Raw genomic sequence first — 14878 nt, 5'->3', positions numbered from 1 at the left:
GGTGACGTAACGGATGCAATTGTTCTTTACGTTTGACTTGTATTTTCACCAGCTCTCGGTAAATCCTTTCTCTCAACTCCTCAGGCAAGCCCAAAATGTTCTCTTGTAAAGTATCCATAAGTATATACACTGTTTTTGGAATCCTTGGGTGGTGACCAATAGCCTCGTTTACCTTTGTGCCTGATGTAATATCCACTCATAATCAGTCTTCTTATACTTTGGAACAGACCATAATTTAAAAACGGTTGAATAGCTTTGCGTTTGCGTTTCACTTGTATTTTGATCAGTTCTCGGTAAATGCGTTCTCTCAACTCCACAGGCAAAGCACGAATGTTCTCGTGTAAAGTATCCATGAACAGATTATGGTAAGTTACTTCAGTGTCTCGGTCCCACTAAGGGTAAGTAATGACAATTCGGTGACCATCGAGCATGTTCTACGTAGGCCGAATCTTGCGGTTCCCAGTGGTGAAGTGACACACCGCAACTGAAGCACTTGACTTTATCTCCTTCGCCCAAGTAGAAAAATCCGGCTCTGGCTAATTCTTCGGGGGTCGGTCCTCCCAGATACTTAGGCCATTTTCCTTTGAACGATTGAAGACGATTTTCAAAGTCGCAGTATTCCGACAAACGCACAGGAAACGAATATTCGTCTTTCACAGGTTCGTTTCGATGAGGGTTGGGTGACATGAACAGGAGTTTGCTCAGGACTGGATGACATCCGTAGGGGGGGGGGTAGACGTGAAGGTGAACATTCCCCTTTAAAACGAAACCCAGTAAAATGTCCAAGAGGACGAGCGGTATCACTTTCGCATTCCTCAGGTTTGACACGCACAGCATGATAGGGGTCGTAAGAACAAAGTTCACATCGCTAAGGTCACAGCGTACAGCATCGTTCCCATCGCAAGGCTCACAATCGCACTCGTCTGCAAACTCCGTTACGCAATTACAATGGTAACCACATGGACAATCGCAGTTTCCCTCCGGACATTTTCCGTCGGAATGCATGGGTCTTATCCATCCAATATTAGTCACACTAGAGGAAGATACAACTTTTTTACAATCCCCAAACTAGAACGATGTCTCTTTCAAAGTATTCATCTTGTTCGCTTGGTCTTGGTAGTCACAATGAACTATCGATCTTGCCTAGGGTTCCTTTTTATATACAAACCAATACCGACGTGTCCATACGGTAAGGTGAAATGATTGGGAAGTCGAACTCGCTTCTGGTACACGATTTGATAGACTTTTTGCAAGGGCCGACTGACGATGTGGTGAGTGGGTAAATGTACAATCTTGTTCGGTTGATAGGTGGTCACTTTAAAGTTTGCATCCACTCCCGATTGCAAGGCTTCTTTCAATAACCCAAACTTGACCACACGACTGGTACGATAATTCAGAGTCAGTCCTTTCACTTTGCACGTCATGTGCACTTCTCCTTGTGGGTCCCGGTATTCGTAGCCGTAATTTTTGGGACCGCCACTGACGAAACTTAGAATCTTGTCGTCGGGATGCTCGTCTGTCCAGGCTCCTAAACGGTCTCCTTCGATGTCAGGGTGCTGTTGAATCGGGTGATGGATGTAAATGCAACTGTCCGTGTCAAAGTACAGGACGCGTTCCCCTAACAGTTCTAAAGCTTCGTACAATTTTAAGCGAGCATGGGCTGTCACGTAAGTCGCAATGATGACATTTCCAAAAGGGTCGTCTTGTACAAAATCCAGATCTTCTTCGTAATTGACCAAGATCAAATCCTCACGAACGAAGTACACGTGTTTCATGAATTTGGTTTTATCGTGAATCATCTGAAAGTAGCGGGAAGGTTCGGTCAAATATTCCGTCTTGGGTAAACACGGTCGTTGTGCCATTTTACCCCACAAGCAATTTAACGTCACTTTGGCAAACGATCGCCTGCCTTCGTTTTTCTCGATGTGGTCTGAAGAGATGCCTTCTTGTTCATAGTATTTCTCTTTGAATTGTATTTGGTCGTCGGGAGTGTGACACCAGGAAGGATAGCCGCTGGCTTCTTGCTTCAGTTTCAAAAAGACATCCACGTAGTCGGCGAAAATGCCTTTTTGAGTGGGGTCACCCTTGTGGTATTGTTCTGTCTTGGGAAAGTGGCAAATTTCGTACACTTCTAACAGTTGGTATCCCATGTCCAGAGCTTTGAACAATTCCACGCTGACCCACGTCCCCGTCAAGGCCCGTTCTTCTTGGGTGTGCTGACAAGGCTGATCATGTTGCACGTTTCGGCACAAGTACGGCACAAGGGAAACATCAGTTTGCCTTGACAATGGTGAGGTAACACTGGATGGTATAGGTTCGTGGGAGGCAAAACTTTACACTTGATCAGACCTTCGTATTGTCGGATGTTTTTCAGGTCGATGTGTTCCGTCAACAATTGCGGGTGCCCTACAGGAAAGCGACAATATTTGCACACGTAGGGATACAGCGAACACACGTCCAAGTATTTGATTTCTTCTCCTTTCTCTTCGTCGGCTTGGTACAGCAAACAGGTGGCATTGGTCCGTCCTCCATACAAACTATCCCTCGGGTTCAGTGGGTCCATGAACTGGTAACTTTCCACGAGGCGTTTAAACTCAGGATCGGTTTTCATACGGTGATCGTACTCGTGTTCCCACATTTCCACCACTTGGTATCCTTGCTGTTCTAACTTTAGGCATCGCTGACAAGTGTCCTGGTACAAGTCTTCCATGGTTCGTTGCAAAAACTGATTTCTAGTGCCACGGTCAGGGTAACAGACGGGACATGCGTGAAATAAGCAACCGTTAAACTCGTACACGATCTTGGGGTTTTCTAAGTCCCAGCCATCGACCGAATACGTTCCGATGGTCTTTTCGCCCCCTCCGTTGCGGGCATGCTGAATCCACTTGTCTTCCTTGTCGCACAAGTAATGTAACCAGCGTAGGGCTTTGACCGAGTATTGACGTTTGACATAGTGGCTCGTTTGAGGACTGATGACAGCTACGGTGTTTTCAGGCATGAATCGTTGTCGATACACTAAGGGAAACGCTTTGGCAATGGTGCAAGCTTCTTTCAAAGGATCGACCCCTCCGTGTTCCATGAACAGTTCTCGAAATTTTCCACAGCAACGTCGTAAAATGTCCACGTCGGAACGACAATATTTTAACATTTCTTCCTGAAAGTCGAAAGGGTCCGAGGCGTGAGCCTGGTACCAAGCGTAGAAAGCTTCTCGTTGTTCGGTACGCATGTTGTCGGGGTCGTAATAGTGAGCCTCAGGTAAATGGGGTAGAACGGCGATTTGATTGGCTTCCGTATTGAAAAAGTGTGGAAAGTACCCTTTAGCCATTTCTGTCATTCCAAACGTTTTAGGCATTCGGCTCAAAGGCATGGCCAAGTAACTCATCGAATCTTTAAACTGTACTTGTCCCACTTGCATGAAAATGATTTTGGCTCCGTTCAAAGTCACTTTAGGACGCTCGGTGCCTTGTTCCGTATAGTATCTCAAAAGAAACTGTCCATCGTATCCGGAGAAATTGTGAGCCATCACCGTGGCATGACGATGACAATCTCCGTAACGTTCGATGTCCTCTTGGCTCCACGTCTTGTCGATGGGGTCTAAAACCCATTGGGCAAAATCGGCTAACGTGTTCGGTCCTCGAAAGATTTTTTCACGCCCTCCGGGAATCTTGCTACAGTGAGGGCAATGACTGAATATAGGTTCCTGAATGCACTTCTCGCACGCTCGATGAGCCACGCAGAAATTAGGAATGTGAATACCGGTCTCTTGCATGCATTCGAAATCGAAAAAGATGAAATTGCCTTTCTTCTTGTGACCGTCCTCTTTCTCTGGTGGAGGTTGGTATTTTTGAACGTAGCATTGGTGTTCCAAGTCCACGATGTGGTGACAAATGTGACATTTTTTCTTTCCTCGACATACGTGTGCCTTGGCAGTATTGGTACATAGGCCTTGTCCACACGTAGGGCACAATCTCAGGAGTTGACAAGCACATTTCTGCTGTGAACCTTGCGTCTTCAGATGTTGTTGGTAACAGGTAGGGCTGACAAACGTGCGCAGACAAGTTGAACAAGGCACTGGTCCTTCGCTCAGACAGGGTTGAGAGGCCAAACATCCTGAGCATTTCAATTCACAATGCTTGTGTTGCTCTCGATTATTAGAATCATGGTCACATTTCTCACAATAATAAACATATCCCAGGAATCCGGTGATACTGGTAATGATATCGAAATGGTCATCGTGATAATAGACATGAATGTATTTTCCATCCTTAAAGTCTTTCCCTCGAAACAACAGAGACCCGCGCACTTCTTTAGGGTGCACTTTCAAGGTGTATCGTGGAGCTAGGACATCTTGCAATTTTTGCATCTCAGGAATGCCACAGGGTGTGTCTTTGGACAGTCCGGCTTGTTGCAACAGGAGTTCTGCTTCATTTCGTTGTTTGGTTCGGTCCGATCGTTGAATAGTTTTCCAGGCTCTTTTCCATTCTACCGTGTCGTTCTTGTTGGCATAGGTTCGTCCCACCACGATGGCACGGGCTAAACACATCTGGTCTTGAGGGTTGTGAATTCGGACGAGACTTGTTTTGGTGTTGCGAAGCTCGTTCACCAATAACATCTTTTTGCGTCCAGTCCCTTGAAGAGGAGAGACGTGGGTCATGTCCAGTGTGGCTTTTCCATCGGTGATGTCAAGCTGATCATTAGATTGTTGTACGTGTTGAATTTTGTCCATGACTTTGGAAGTGGTCAATTCTGCAGGGGTGCTAAACTCGATCCAAACAGGGGATTTCAAACCGTCGTGTTGTATGGAAAGTCTCAAGCGATCGTCTTCTTTGGGTTGACATTGTCGCTTGAGTGTGGTGAGTAAAGAATCCCACACTCCGGTGATGAACCCTTCTGCTTTCTCTAACGGTACTTCAGCCTTGAAATCTTTAAACTTCACCGTGTATTTGTAAGCCGTGGTCCTAAATTTTCTAGAGGAGCGCTTTTCCGTCTCTCGAATGGAATAGTATTTTTCAGGGTTGACTAAGGGTGGTGAACTTGGTTTAGAGGGTTCGGATTCTGGTTCACTCATGTCCTCTTCAAAATCACTGGCATGAATTTGTGCCAAGACTTCAGCTCTGGTACGAGGCGATAGATCACGTTTCTGCCTCTTACTTTCTTCTTCTTTCTTCTCAAATGAATAGGATCGTTTCATCTTGAGTGCAAAACGTCAAATGACTCAAGTTTAAACACCTTAGACTAATTTATAGTCATGGCAGACCAGCGTATATAAAAGGGTGTGTGTCTTGTCCTTTCACTATTCATTTCACTCTCAAACCGAGCACAACGATGGAAGAGACTACCCAGATGGAACGTTTCATCAGAGCTTTGCGAGGGGTCATTAGAAAATTCTCTTCAGACCAGCCGACGGACTACTCTCCTTCCTTTCGAGATAAAAGTCAAGATACTTGCTATATCTGTCAGATGAAAGGGCATTGGACTTCAGAGTGTCCAGACCGTCAAAAAAGAAAAAAAACAGGGGCTAAAAAAGACAAAAGTCAAGATACCTGTTATTATTGTAAAGAAAAAGGACATTGGTCTCCAGATTGCCCAAAAAAGAAACAAGAGGAGTCAGAAGAAAAGAGGGATTCTTCAGAAGAAGAGAGGGATTCTTCAGAGGAAGAAAGCAGCCAGGTAAAGAAACAGGAGAAGAAAAGAAGAAGGGAAGAAAGTGAGGAGGAAGAAGAGGAAAAGCCTGTTAGGGTGAAGAAATTTAAAAAACAGAGAGAGTAAACAATGAGACAGAAGAAGTTTATGAACTTTTTAAAGTGCTCTGTTGTGAATTGTGAATTGGATTGTAACTATGGATAAAAGAATACATTAATTATATAAGGTAAGTGTCTTTGTGTTTTGATTTTAAAATAAGAACGTACACTCACGCACTCATATACACGTACTATAGGGGTAAAATGGGATTTTTGTTGATTTTTGAGTTATTGGCAAATTGAAAGGCTATTTCTTTTCGAGAAACGTGGGTGGCCCTGAAAAGGGCTTTTTTTGGTGCAGGGGTGAGTTTAAGCAATCAACTTTAACTGCCTTAAGCCTTTGCCACGGCCGAGACCTACTTCTGATGATGATTTGGTTAAAATCACTAAGGGTGGTACGGTAGGCTTAGTCACAGGGTTGGCGTGTTTAGCTCGGGAAGGTCGTATTCTCTTCGGTCGTGATAAAGAAGTCTGATACATTTGTTTCAGACTCCTTAACTCCGCTAAAATGTCCAACAGTACCGTGACCGTTTGATTTTCACCCTCTTGTTTCTTTGCTGCTACTTCTTCTTGTTGTTGTTTTTTTCTTACCTCTTCTTCTTGCTGCTGTTGCTGTAGGAGAAAAGCTTGTTCCGCTTCCTTTTGTCGTTGTATAAATTTCTCCAATTCTTCTTTCTGTCTCTGTCTAAAATTCTCCACTTGCGGTAATGAAGAAGGTAACGAAGGTTCCGGAACAAATTCTTGCGAGGTAAGAAAATCCACAAAATCCCAATTTACCTCTTCTGAAAGTAAGTCCGGGTTCCCTTGGGCAGTCTCCACTGCTGGTGCACCCCAATGGATCGTTTTCTGAGTTTCCGTCATGTTGAATCACTGTCGCATAGATTGACTGCACACAAGCGCTAGCGAATCTATATAGACCACGTGACGTCACAGACTGCTCTCTTCGGATTGGATGCGGGCTGACTGAATTTTGTCACGCGTGTTCGGATTGGTGAATGAACTCAATCCGTTTCAATCCTTCCTCTACCTATAAATAAGCGCAGTTCACTGCATTGATTCACCTGTTCTCGTCGCCTGAAGATGTGGACCACAGTTGAATCATCCACCCTTGTGTCTTCAATGATGTTTAGGACGGACATGCTCATGTATGTCCGGTCCAAGTGGACTGTTGTTGATAGGACAGATACTAGTTTATGGATGAGAAGAGTTTACATAGAAAGACAAGGATGTCTCAAGAGGGTACTTGTGTATGGACCTGCAGTTAGAAGGAGTTTAAGAAGAAGAAGATGTGACAGATGCCATCTATGTCAATATTAATATTAACATAAACCCAAAGGCCCTTTTTAGGGCCACCCACATTTCTCGAAAAAAGAATAACTTTCGATTGCCTACCCTTTTTTAAAAAAAATTTTAAAAAAAATAAATAAATCCCATGTTCAATTCCCCTTGTCCCTAGACAAGCCCAAACTCTATTCCTCATGTTAATTTCCCTTGTCGCTAGACAGACCCACACTATAGTTCCATGTTAAATTCCCCTTGTCGCTAGAGTGACCCAAGAATTTTCCTCATGTTAATTTCCGTTGTCGCTAGACATACCCACGATTTATTCCCATGTTAATTTCCCTTGTCGCTAGACAGACCCACGATTTATTCCCATGTTAATTTCCCTTGTCGCTAGAGTGACCCACGATTTTTCCCCATGTTAAATTTCCATTGTCGCTAGAGTGACCCGGGGGGGGGGGTCTGTAATGCTAATTCCCATTGTCGCTAGGGTGACCCTATTCACTACTAATGAAGCAAGTTTGGAATGCTGCAATCAGGCTGTCTAACGGTCATTTCCCCGAAGAAAATAATGAAATGCAAGAAGAAACATAGACTTAAATAAAGCCGCACGAAACACATTGTGGGTAAATGTCGGCAGGAATAGAACGAGTTTATGGAGCATGCATTTATCAATTGGTAGTCTGGTATCTGTGTGCGGTAAATTTTTATGAAGCGCTTGCAGTAGTTTTTTATTAAGAAAGAATTGGTTGGATCAGGGATATTCTTAGGTTGTGCACATAGCCAATAGCCGAGACATATGTATATATGGTTGATGGTGCATAGTGTTTGTCAAAATGATACTAGATATAAAATAAAATGCCAAATTGGTACTTGAAACCGGGAAATTGCTGTGGAGGTTTAGAGCGGTTGAAAAATCTATGTAATATTTCCAATTGCGCCTGTAAGATTCTACCGAAGATGGAGAAAGAGCACTTTGTACTAACATGGACAGTATCACTCACAGTCTGTTAATGTCGGTGTTCTAGGACCTGTTCTGGGATTTCCTCTGCACAAGGTGAGAGCTGCAGAAATCTGTGCACCCATCAGTGTATATCCCACCAATGCTGACGTTGTCATCTCTACGGCCTGGTCCACCACCTCATGATTCCGCTGCTGTGACATAGATTCCGCAGGTGATGGATTAGCAGCTGGATGATGTATCGGTTGCAGGTTGCTAAAAATGTTGTCAGTTACCTCTCTTGTTATGTTTTTATCGCCTTAGCATCATGGGATGAAGAATTGCCTGGAGCTGGAGATGAGGAAGTTCTTCTATGATTGACATTCCCGGTGTCCATCACCCGTTGTACCCCCTTTGAAGCTTTTCGTTGCGGAGGCGCCCTTTTGCGTGCATTATTCATAGTCTACCACCATCTGTACCCCCTTGGAGGCTTTTCTCTGTGGAGCCATACCAAACATAAAAAGGGAAACAGCAAGCAGTATTTCCGTATTGTTTGAGTAGGCATGAAATTGTTACATGGTGTACAAATAGCATAAGTCATGGTAACTAACACCCCAAATAACTGCTGTCAACACGACCAACTAGATACGAGTTAGGAGACACACTATATACGTAGACTTTGTAGCACTGAGATTGAAGCCAGTTGCCAAAATTGAGAACTGAATCACCCAGTAGATGCAAGTGGAAAGAGATGGAGCGAGTCAAGTGGTCAGGAGCGACTTGATAACTGACAGAGTCAAGGAGAAGGACCCTCTTGGTAACAAGTAACCTTAGCATGTATAGTTGAGATGGTTGACTCAAGTGATCTCTGATTAACTTGATAACTGATAGAGTGAATCGGAAATATCTGCTTCATAACTGGTAATAAAAGATTCAAGTGATCTATGATCCATTTGATAATAGGTAGAGTCAAGTGGAAGTATCCACTTGATAACTTGTAATAATATTTAGAGTCAAGTGGAACTATCCACTTGATAACTTGTAATAATAGAGGCAAGTGAAATATGATCCTCTTGATAATTGGTAGAGTCAAGTGGAAGTATTCACTTGATAACTTGTAATAATAGCACGTAGAGTCGATGTAGAGCACAAATTCAATAAAGGAATAGTCAAGTGATATACAATGAACTTGAAAACTGCTAGAGTCATCCAGACCGACCTGATAACTCGAACTAACAGCAAGCAGAATTGAATTTGCAGACAAAGTCGAAAATATCAGACAATAGTTAGATAAACTTGTCGACTTTTAATTCCAGTATGCAGAGTGTAGCTAATTTGTGTAATGTAGAACTGAAGAGCCAAGGGTGTAACGATATTGATTATTATCTTGCCAAACTAAATGAATGATGCTCCAGAAATGTATATTTGATGTAGGCACTGTTAAGTACAAGCTAGAAAACGTACTGTAACGTCGTATTTATATGTAATGTGTTAATATAAAATAAACTAATGAGGGAAACGGAATAAAATTGCAAGGATATTTAAGGAAGAGAAACAAATACGGAAAATAAATATATATGTAGTGAGAACTCCCTGGTTTAAGTCTTCTAATCTAACTTACGCAATTTTTGTTTAATTTTTATTTGTGTGTGTGTGCGTGTGTGTGTGTGTGTGTGTGTGTGTGTGTGTGTGTGTGCAAGCAGCCATGATTGCACCCGTAAGTGATCTGTATAAATACCATGGCCTTTTTTTGACAAGTGCAAGCCGTCTGCCCGGAATTTATCCCTGCAATCCTTGCTTTCGACGGGAAAAGGAAATTTACATTTGTGTTCCCAGAATATCATGTATGGATAGGAAGTGACTTTCGCCCGCAGAATTCCATTTACCGACCGTGCAACGTCGCAATAATTATAAGGTGGATGACCACTAAGTATGAAACGTGGAAGCATCTGGCATAATACAATTTGTTTGACATGGTAATCACGATGTAATTGTGAGGCAAGCGAAATCAGGTTGAAGGCTAATGCGTGGGTGTCAGTATCAGCTTGTATTTCATTGTCGCCCAAAAGGAAAACAACAATATCGGGTCAAAGAAAACAAACGGAGGACATGTAGAATTTCATCCATTTCTCCACTGTTCTTCCTCCAACCCCGTGCAACTTCGCCTAAGCGACGTTTCTCAAATTAAAATCTAAGGCAAGACGATCGTCTGTGCCAGATGTAAGATACTGTGATAACCATTTACAAATAGAATGGCCCGTAATCAGAGCAAGAGGCATATTGAAAATAGTAGTGAAAATCAAATGAGTAAAACAAAGTTTTACTCACGTTAAGAATATCACCAAAAGCTTCAAAGCACAGTGCAAACTAGTATGAGCGGAGGTGGGACTTAAAATTGCCCACAAAATATGTTACTGAAACCGGGGTCGAGTCTCTGCTCCTCTGCAGTTCAGTTGAAAGCCACGCTGATTACAATTCAAGTAACTGTGCGTAGTTGCAAGCCCTGCCAGATGATTGGCCAATGAAACCCATGTAACCACAATGGGGCAATTCAATTGGCCCTTCCGGGCTTTGCTCATTGTCATTACAGAGTAAGGTAAAAAGGAGACCCAACCTCATCACACCACCCATAAAAATACTTACGCAGGCGTAAGTAGTTTTATGTAATTATTTGTTTTTCACAATATTTGGAATAAAATAAAAACTAGTGCATTTTTAAGGATTTGCTGTGAAACTTTGCATATATTAAGTCCGTCATCCGCAGATATACATAATGACCAATCACTACTGTGCTTCTGTACTTTCTTAAGTTATTGCCATGTTTGAATTGAACATGGATATAGTGTGTATCTGTGTGTCATAATCTTGATAGTGCAGCAAGTCTCACACTGTTTGATTGCAGTGAAATATAGTGCAACAAATGTTTGCAATTTACAATTGTAGATATATACCAGTTGCCATATTCCTGCATGATTGTCCTTTTCTAACTTACAACTGGATGCGCAATTGTGACACAATATTGCGAATAAATGCCATGATCATCATCTGAAAATGGCTATCTTGGCCAGTCATTCTGCTTCTGCTATTTGATGTGATATTATTCCCATCTTTGACTAACGGTTGGATGCTAACAAGATGTAGTTTTGTTTTGTGGAAGTTAGATTGATGTTCAGCTTGGTAAGGTAGGTTGCTATGACATTGTGGGTCTATGGTATCATTGTATTCGGAGTGTTCGGCATTAGTCGGCATATCTTGTACGTGTCTTATATACACTACATGACCATAAGTTATTAGTTCTGCATCACCAGTTTATTTCGTGAATATTACTGTTCCAAAATATGTCCTTACCCCATGTTCTCACATGGAATCAATATCTTCTTAAAAGCTATGTCACTTTAATAAATCAGTTAACCAGTCTGTCGTCTGATGATGAACAAAGATTTTATGCAATAATCTGATCACATGATTACCTTCCTCTGTCCAGAACCAAGAGATCAGATTTATGGTAGCAAATAAGAGACAAAATGTGAAGAATGGTTGGTTGTTGTTTTCTGGTGGCTTGCGAAATCGACAGATGTTGAATTTAAGGCTTTCTTGAACGCGATTTATTACATTTCACTGGAACAATGGATTTTTTTTTAAACAGTCAGTGGTCAATACTTACTTTTATGCTCATGTTGGTAGTCCATTTTCTTAAATCTCTCATAAATTTCTGTTGTTGGAGGTCCCATGTGGCAGAATAAAGGCCATGGAAGCATCATCTATGTTTTTTTAGTTGATTTACACTTTGTGGACCATATGCATCAAGTTCCCAACATTGGGACAAGTATATGCCATCGTACAAATATTTTTTCGGTACTGCCACGATATCAGAGTGACTACCCTTGCATGACCTGGAATTTACATGGCGTGTCTTTATCTATCATTTCCCCCAGTCATCTGATTTATAGAGCAAACACCTACAACTAGACATATAAAATGTCTTGAAGGTCAATGTTTTTATTTACTTATTTGCTATCGCAAACATTAAAACCCACGATGCCAAAGCCCTCCCTTATATACATCATAAGGTATCATCTGAAGACGAGCATGTTTCCGCAAAGTTTGTAAGACACTGTCCCTTTAAAATGTGTTTGTCCGAAGAACTTTTATTCAAGCTAAGATGATTATAAGTAGCTATATGGATAGTGTTCCTACTAATAAACATTTATACATACATTGATACATACCATACATGCATACATACATACATACATACATACATGCAGTCACATTGTTGAAAGGTATACTGGTCAGAGTAAACGTATTTTCAGTAGCCTTATTAGCTGCATTTGTGCAATCTAATATGACGATGTTCTTAATTTGAGGCTGCCAAGCCAATATACTTGTCCCCAAAGAAAGAGAGAGATCACTGTGAGATCCACTTATAACATTAACTTTTGTTTTCATGACTTTATGGACTTTGTAGATTCAGATCTGACAGCAAGAGCTCTATATTCTTTCTTGTACAAATATAACTACACTACTTTTCTGTTTCAGCTACCAGCTACATTGAACGAATTGTGTGAAAAAATGTTAGGTAGCAGTTTCAAGATTTGTTTAGCAGAATCTGTCCATGTGAGTGAAATTTCTTTGAGGGCAGACAAGATGACACTTGAAGCAAGGTTGATGGAAATGCTTTTTCGAAAGGCGACAGACTACATTGTAGATCACATACACAGCATTCTTAAGACACACACTGGGAAGGACATTTCCCTTATCCTGATGGTAGGAGGGTTTTCTGAGTCCCCATTTGTACAAGACGTCATCCGGGATGCATTTCATGGCAAGAATGGAATTAAAGTTATTATTCCAAAGGATGCGGGAATAACTGTTGTGAAAGGTGCCGTTCTTTATGGCAGAATGCCTCAATCCATCTCTGCTAGAGTTCTTCGCTTTACATACGGCTTACTACATAACCCACACTTCATCTATGGAGTGCATCCAGAAGAGAAGAAACAAGTAACAGATAGAGGAATTAGATGTAAAGACGTATTCAATATTCTTATCGCTGCTGATTCCGAAGTTACACCGGGTCTCTCTATCCAAAGATCGTATTACACTCTGAGTGATTTTCAGAAAATCATAGGGCTGAAATTGGTTTACACCAGGAACAAAAGTCCAAAGTTTATCACTGACACAGGATGCGTAAGGCTTGGAAGTTTTGATTTCCAAATTCCAAACCCAAGCAAAGGTAAACGCTGGGTGGATATAACATTCCATTTTGGAATGACGGAAATAAAGGTCAGCGCAGTGGAAAGAGCAAGTAAAATATCGTGCTCAGCGTCATTCAAAATGATCGAAGAATAAGAAAATGGCAAAACTTGTTCAAGAATGTTTTTAAAAAATATTTCTACTGAGAAACATACAAAGAAGAAACACAAATGCTGTGATTGTTTCCAATTGCATCATGATATTCCTTGCTTGCAGGGTAGCTTAGGATGGTGATAAAAATAATTACTATTATAGGTAGTTCGTTTTTTGACTTAAGAGTATTAACGTGATTAGCGAGTCATAAGTGGTGATTGTTGTCGCTCACTTCAATATTAATTATCAGTTCATTATTATTTCACCAACATTTTGATAGGAAGTTGATTGTGTGACGTGTGAAACTATATATCTGGAGATATGTTTAAAACCCAACCGTAACTATTGTAATTGTCTTGGTTTTTCCATTTTTTTCGGACTACATGTAGTGTACGATCCATTAGAACACGTTAGTGTGTACAGTTTTTTTATGAATATCTGTTCTCAAGTGTTGTGATGATGACTGAAGTTACAGATACCTCAGATTCTTTTGCTGTCTATGGAGTATGTGAGGACGTATCTAACAGCAAAAAGCTGAATGAAACTGGTAAATGTTTGTTTAGCTTCATAACTCACTGTCAGTTGATATCAATCTTGTAAGGGTCATGTTGAAGTTCGTCACCAATTATATTGACCAAGTTTACTGAAGTTTAGGGCTGTATCATGATGGCATGAAAACTCTCCATCAAACCGTCCTTCCAGAAACGGGAATGATACTACAGTATGAGGCAAATGAGCGAAAAAGAACATTAGAATAGTGGACTAGAAAGTGAATTTTGATAGTTTTAGGAAATTGTGAAAATAAAATTACGAAAAGAAGCATCAAATCCTAGGGGAGAACGTGAACTTTTTCCTACACCAGGTGGTTCTCAGGTTGCAGTCAGACAATAAAAATAAATCCACCACCACTGTTTAATCCCTTAGGCTGGCCAATCGTGCTTAGGAAATCTACAACGTTACCCAAAGTGTTTGGCTATGATGAGGTTTCAGATCTGCCCTCAAATGCCTCGTAATGCAGGAAAGGATTGCTCCAGAAAAGGTCTTTCCTGTCACAGTACTGAATTGTGTATTAAAGGAAGGTGCGTTTCGTTGTGAGGTGGAGACAACATAAATGAAAATGAAAATGTATTATATTACTCCTATTCCTTTTGTTGTTATGTATATTTGATTTAATTATATTAATTTAATAAATATTTATTTGAATTTAATTGTTTGTCAGTTTTATTTTATTTTTTATTTTTCATTACATGATATTATAATATAAATTTGTTCACTAGAGATGATACTTTTTCAGAAAATAATTTAACCTTTACTGTTAGTTTATAAACACCAGGTGTTGATCTAAATCCTGAGCTTGTTTCAAAATTTGCAGCATCCACATAAACAAGTTCTATTTTATTTTAAAATGATTGGTTGTTGTCGAGGTCATGATGGAACTTTTGGTTTAAGATGCAAACAATTTTTTAATTTTTTTTTTTATTTTTTAGAGTAAAATGATTGGTTTTCGTCAGGGTCACACTGGGTGTACGTGACCCTTAGCAGGTACATGGTTTCTAAAAACTTCCAGAAG

At 40.9% G+C, this 14878-nt stretch overlaps 1 protein-coding gene across 1 annotated transcript in view; it reads left to right on the top strand.

Moving 5' to 3' along the window:
- The window catches only part of LOC149780714 (heat shock 70 kDa protein 12B-like), a 36431-nt gene extending 21915 nt beyond the window's left edge, over positions 1–14516 (top strand). The window contains exon 6 of the mRNA XM_089937761.1: positions 12502–14516. Coding sequence (XP_089793887.1) covers positions 12502–13311 — 810 coding nt within the window. The 3' untranslated portion in view covers positions 13312–14516. The remainder of the gene's footprint in view (positions 1–12501) is intronic.
- Positions 14517–14878: the final 362 nt, after the last annotated feature.

This window comes from Sinohyriopsis cumingii, chromosome 16 (genome assembly GCF_028554795.1).
Source record: "Sinohyriopsis cumingii isolate HCF-2022 chromosome 16, ASM2855479v2, whole genome shotgun sequence".
NCBI classification, from domain to species: Eukaryota; Metazoa; Mollusca; class Bivalvia; order Unionida; family Unionidae; genus Sinohyriopsis; species Sinohyriopsis cumingii.
Note: the sequence above shows the minus strand (reverse complement) of the source record. Positions and strands in the feature narration are given on the sequence as shown.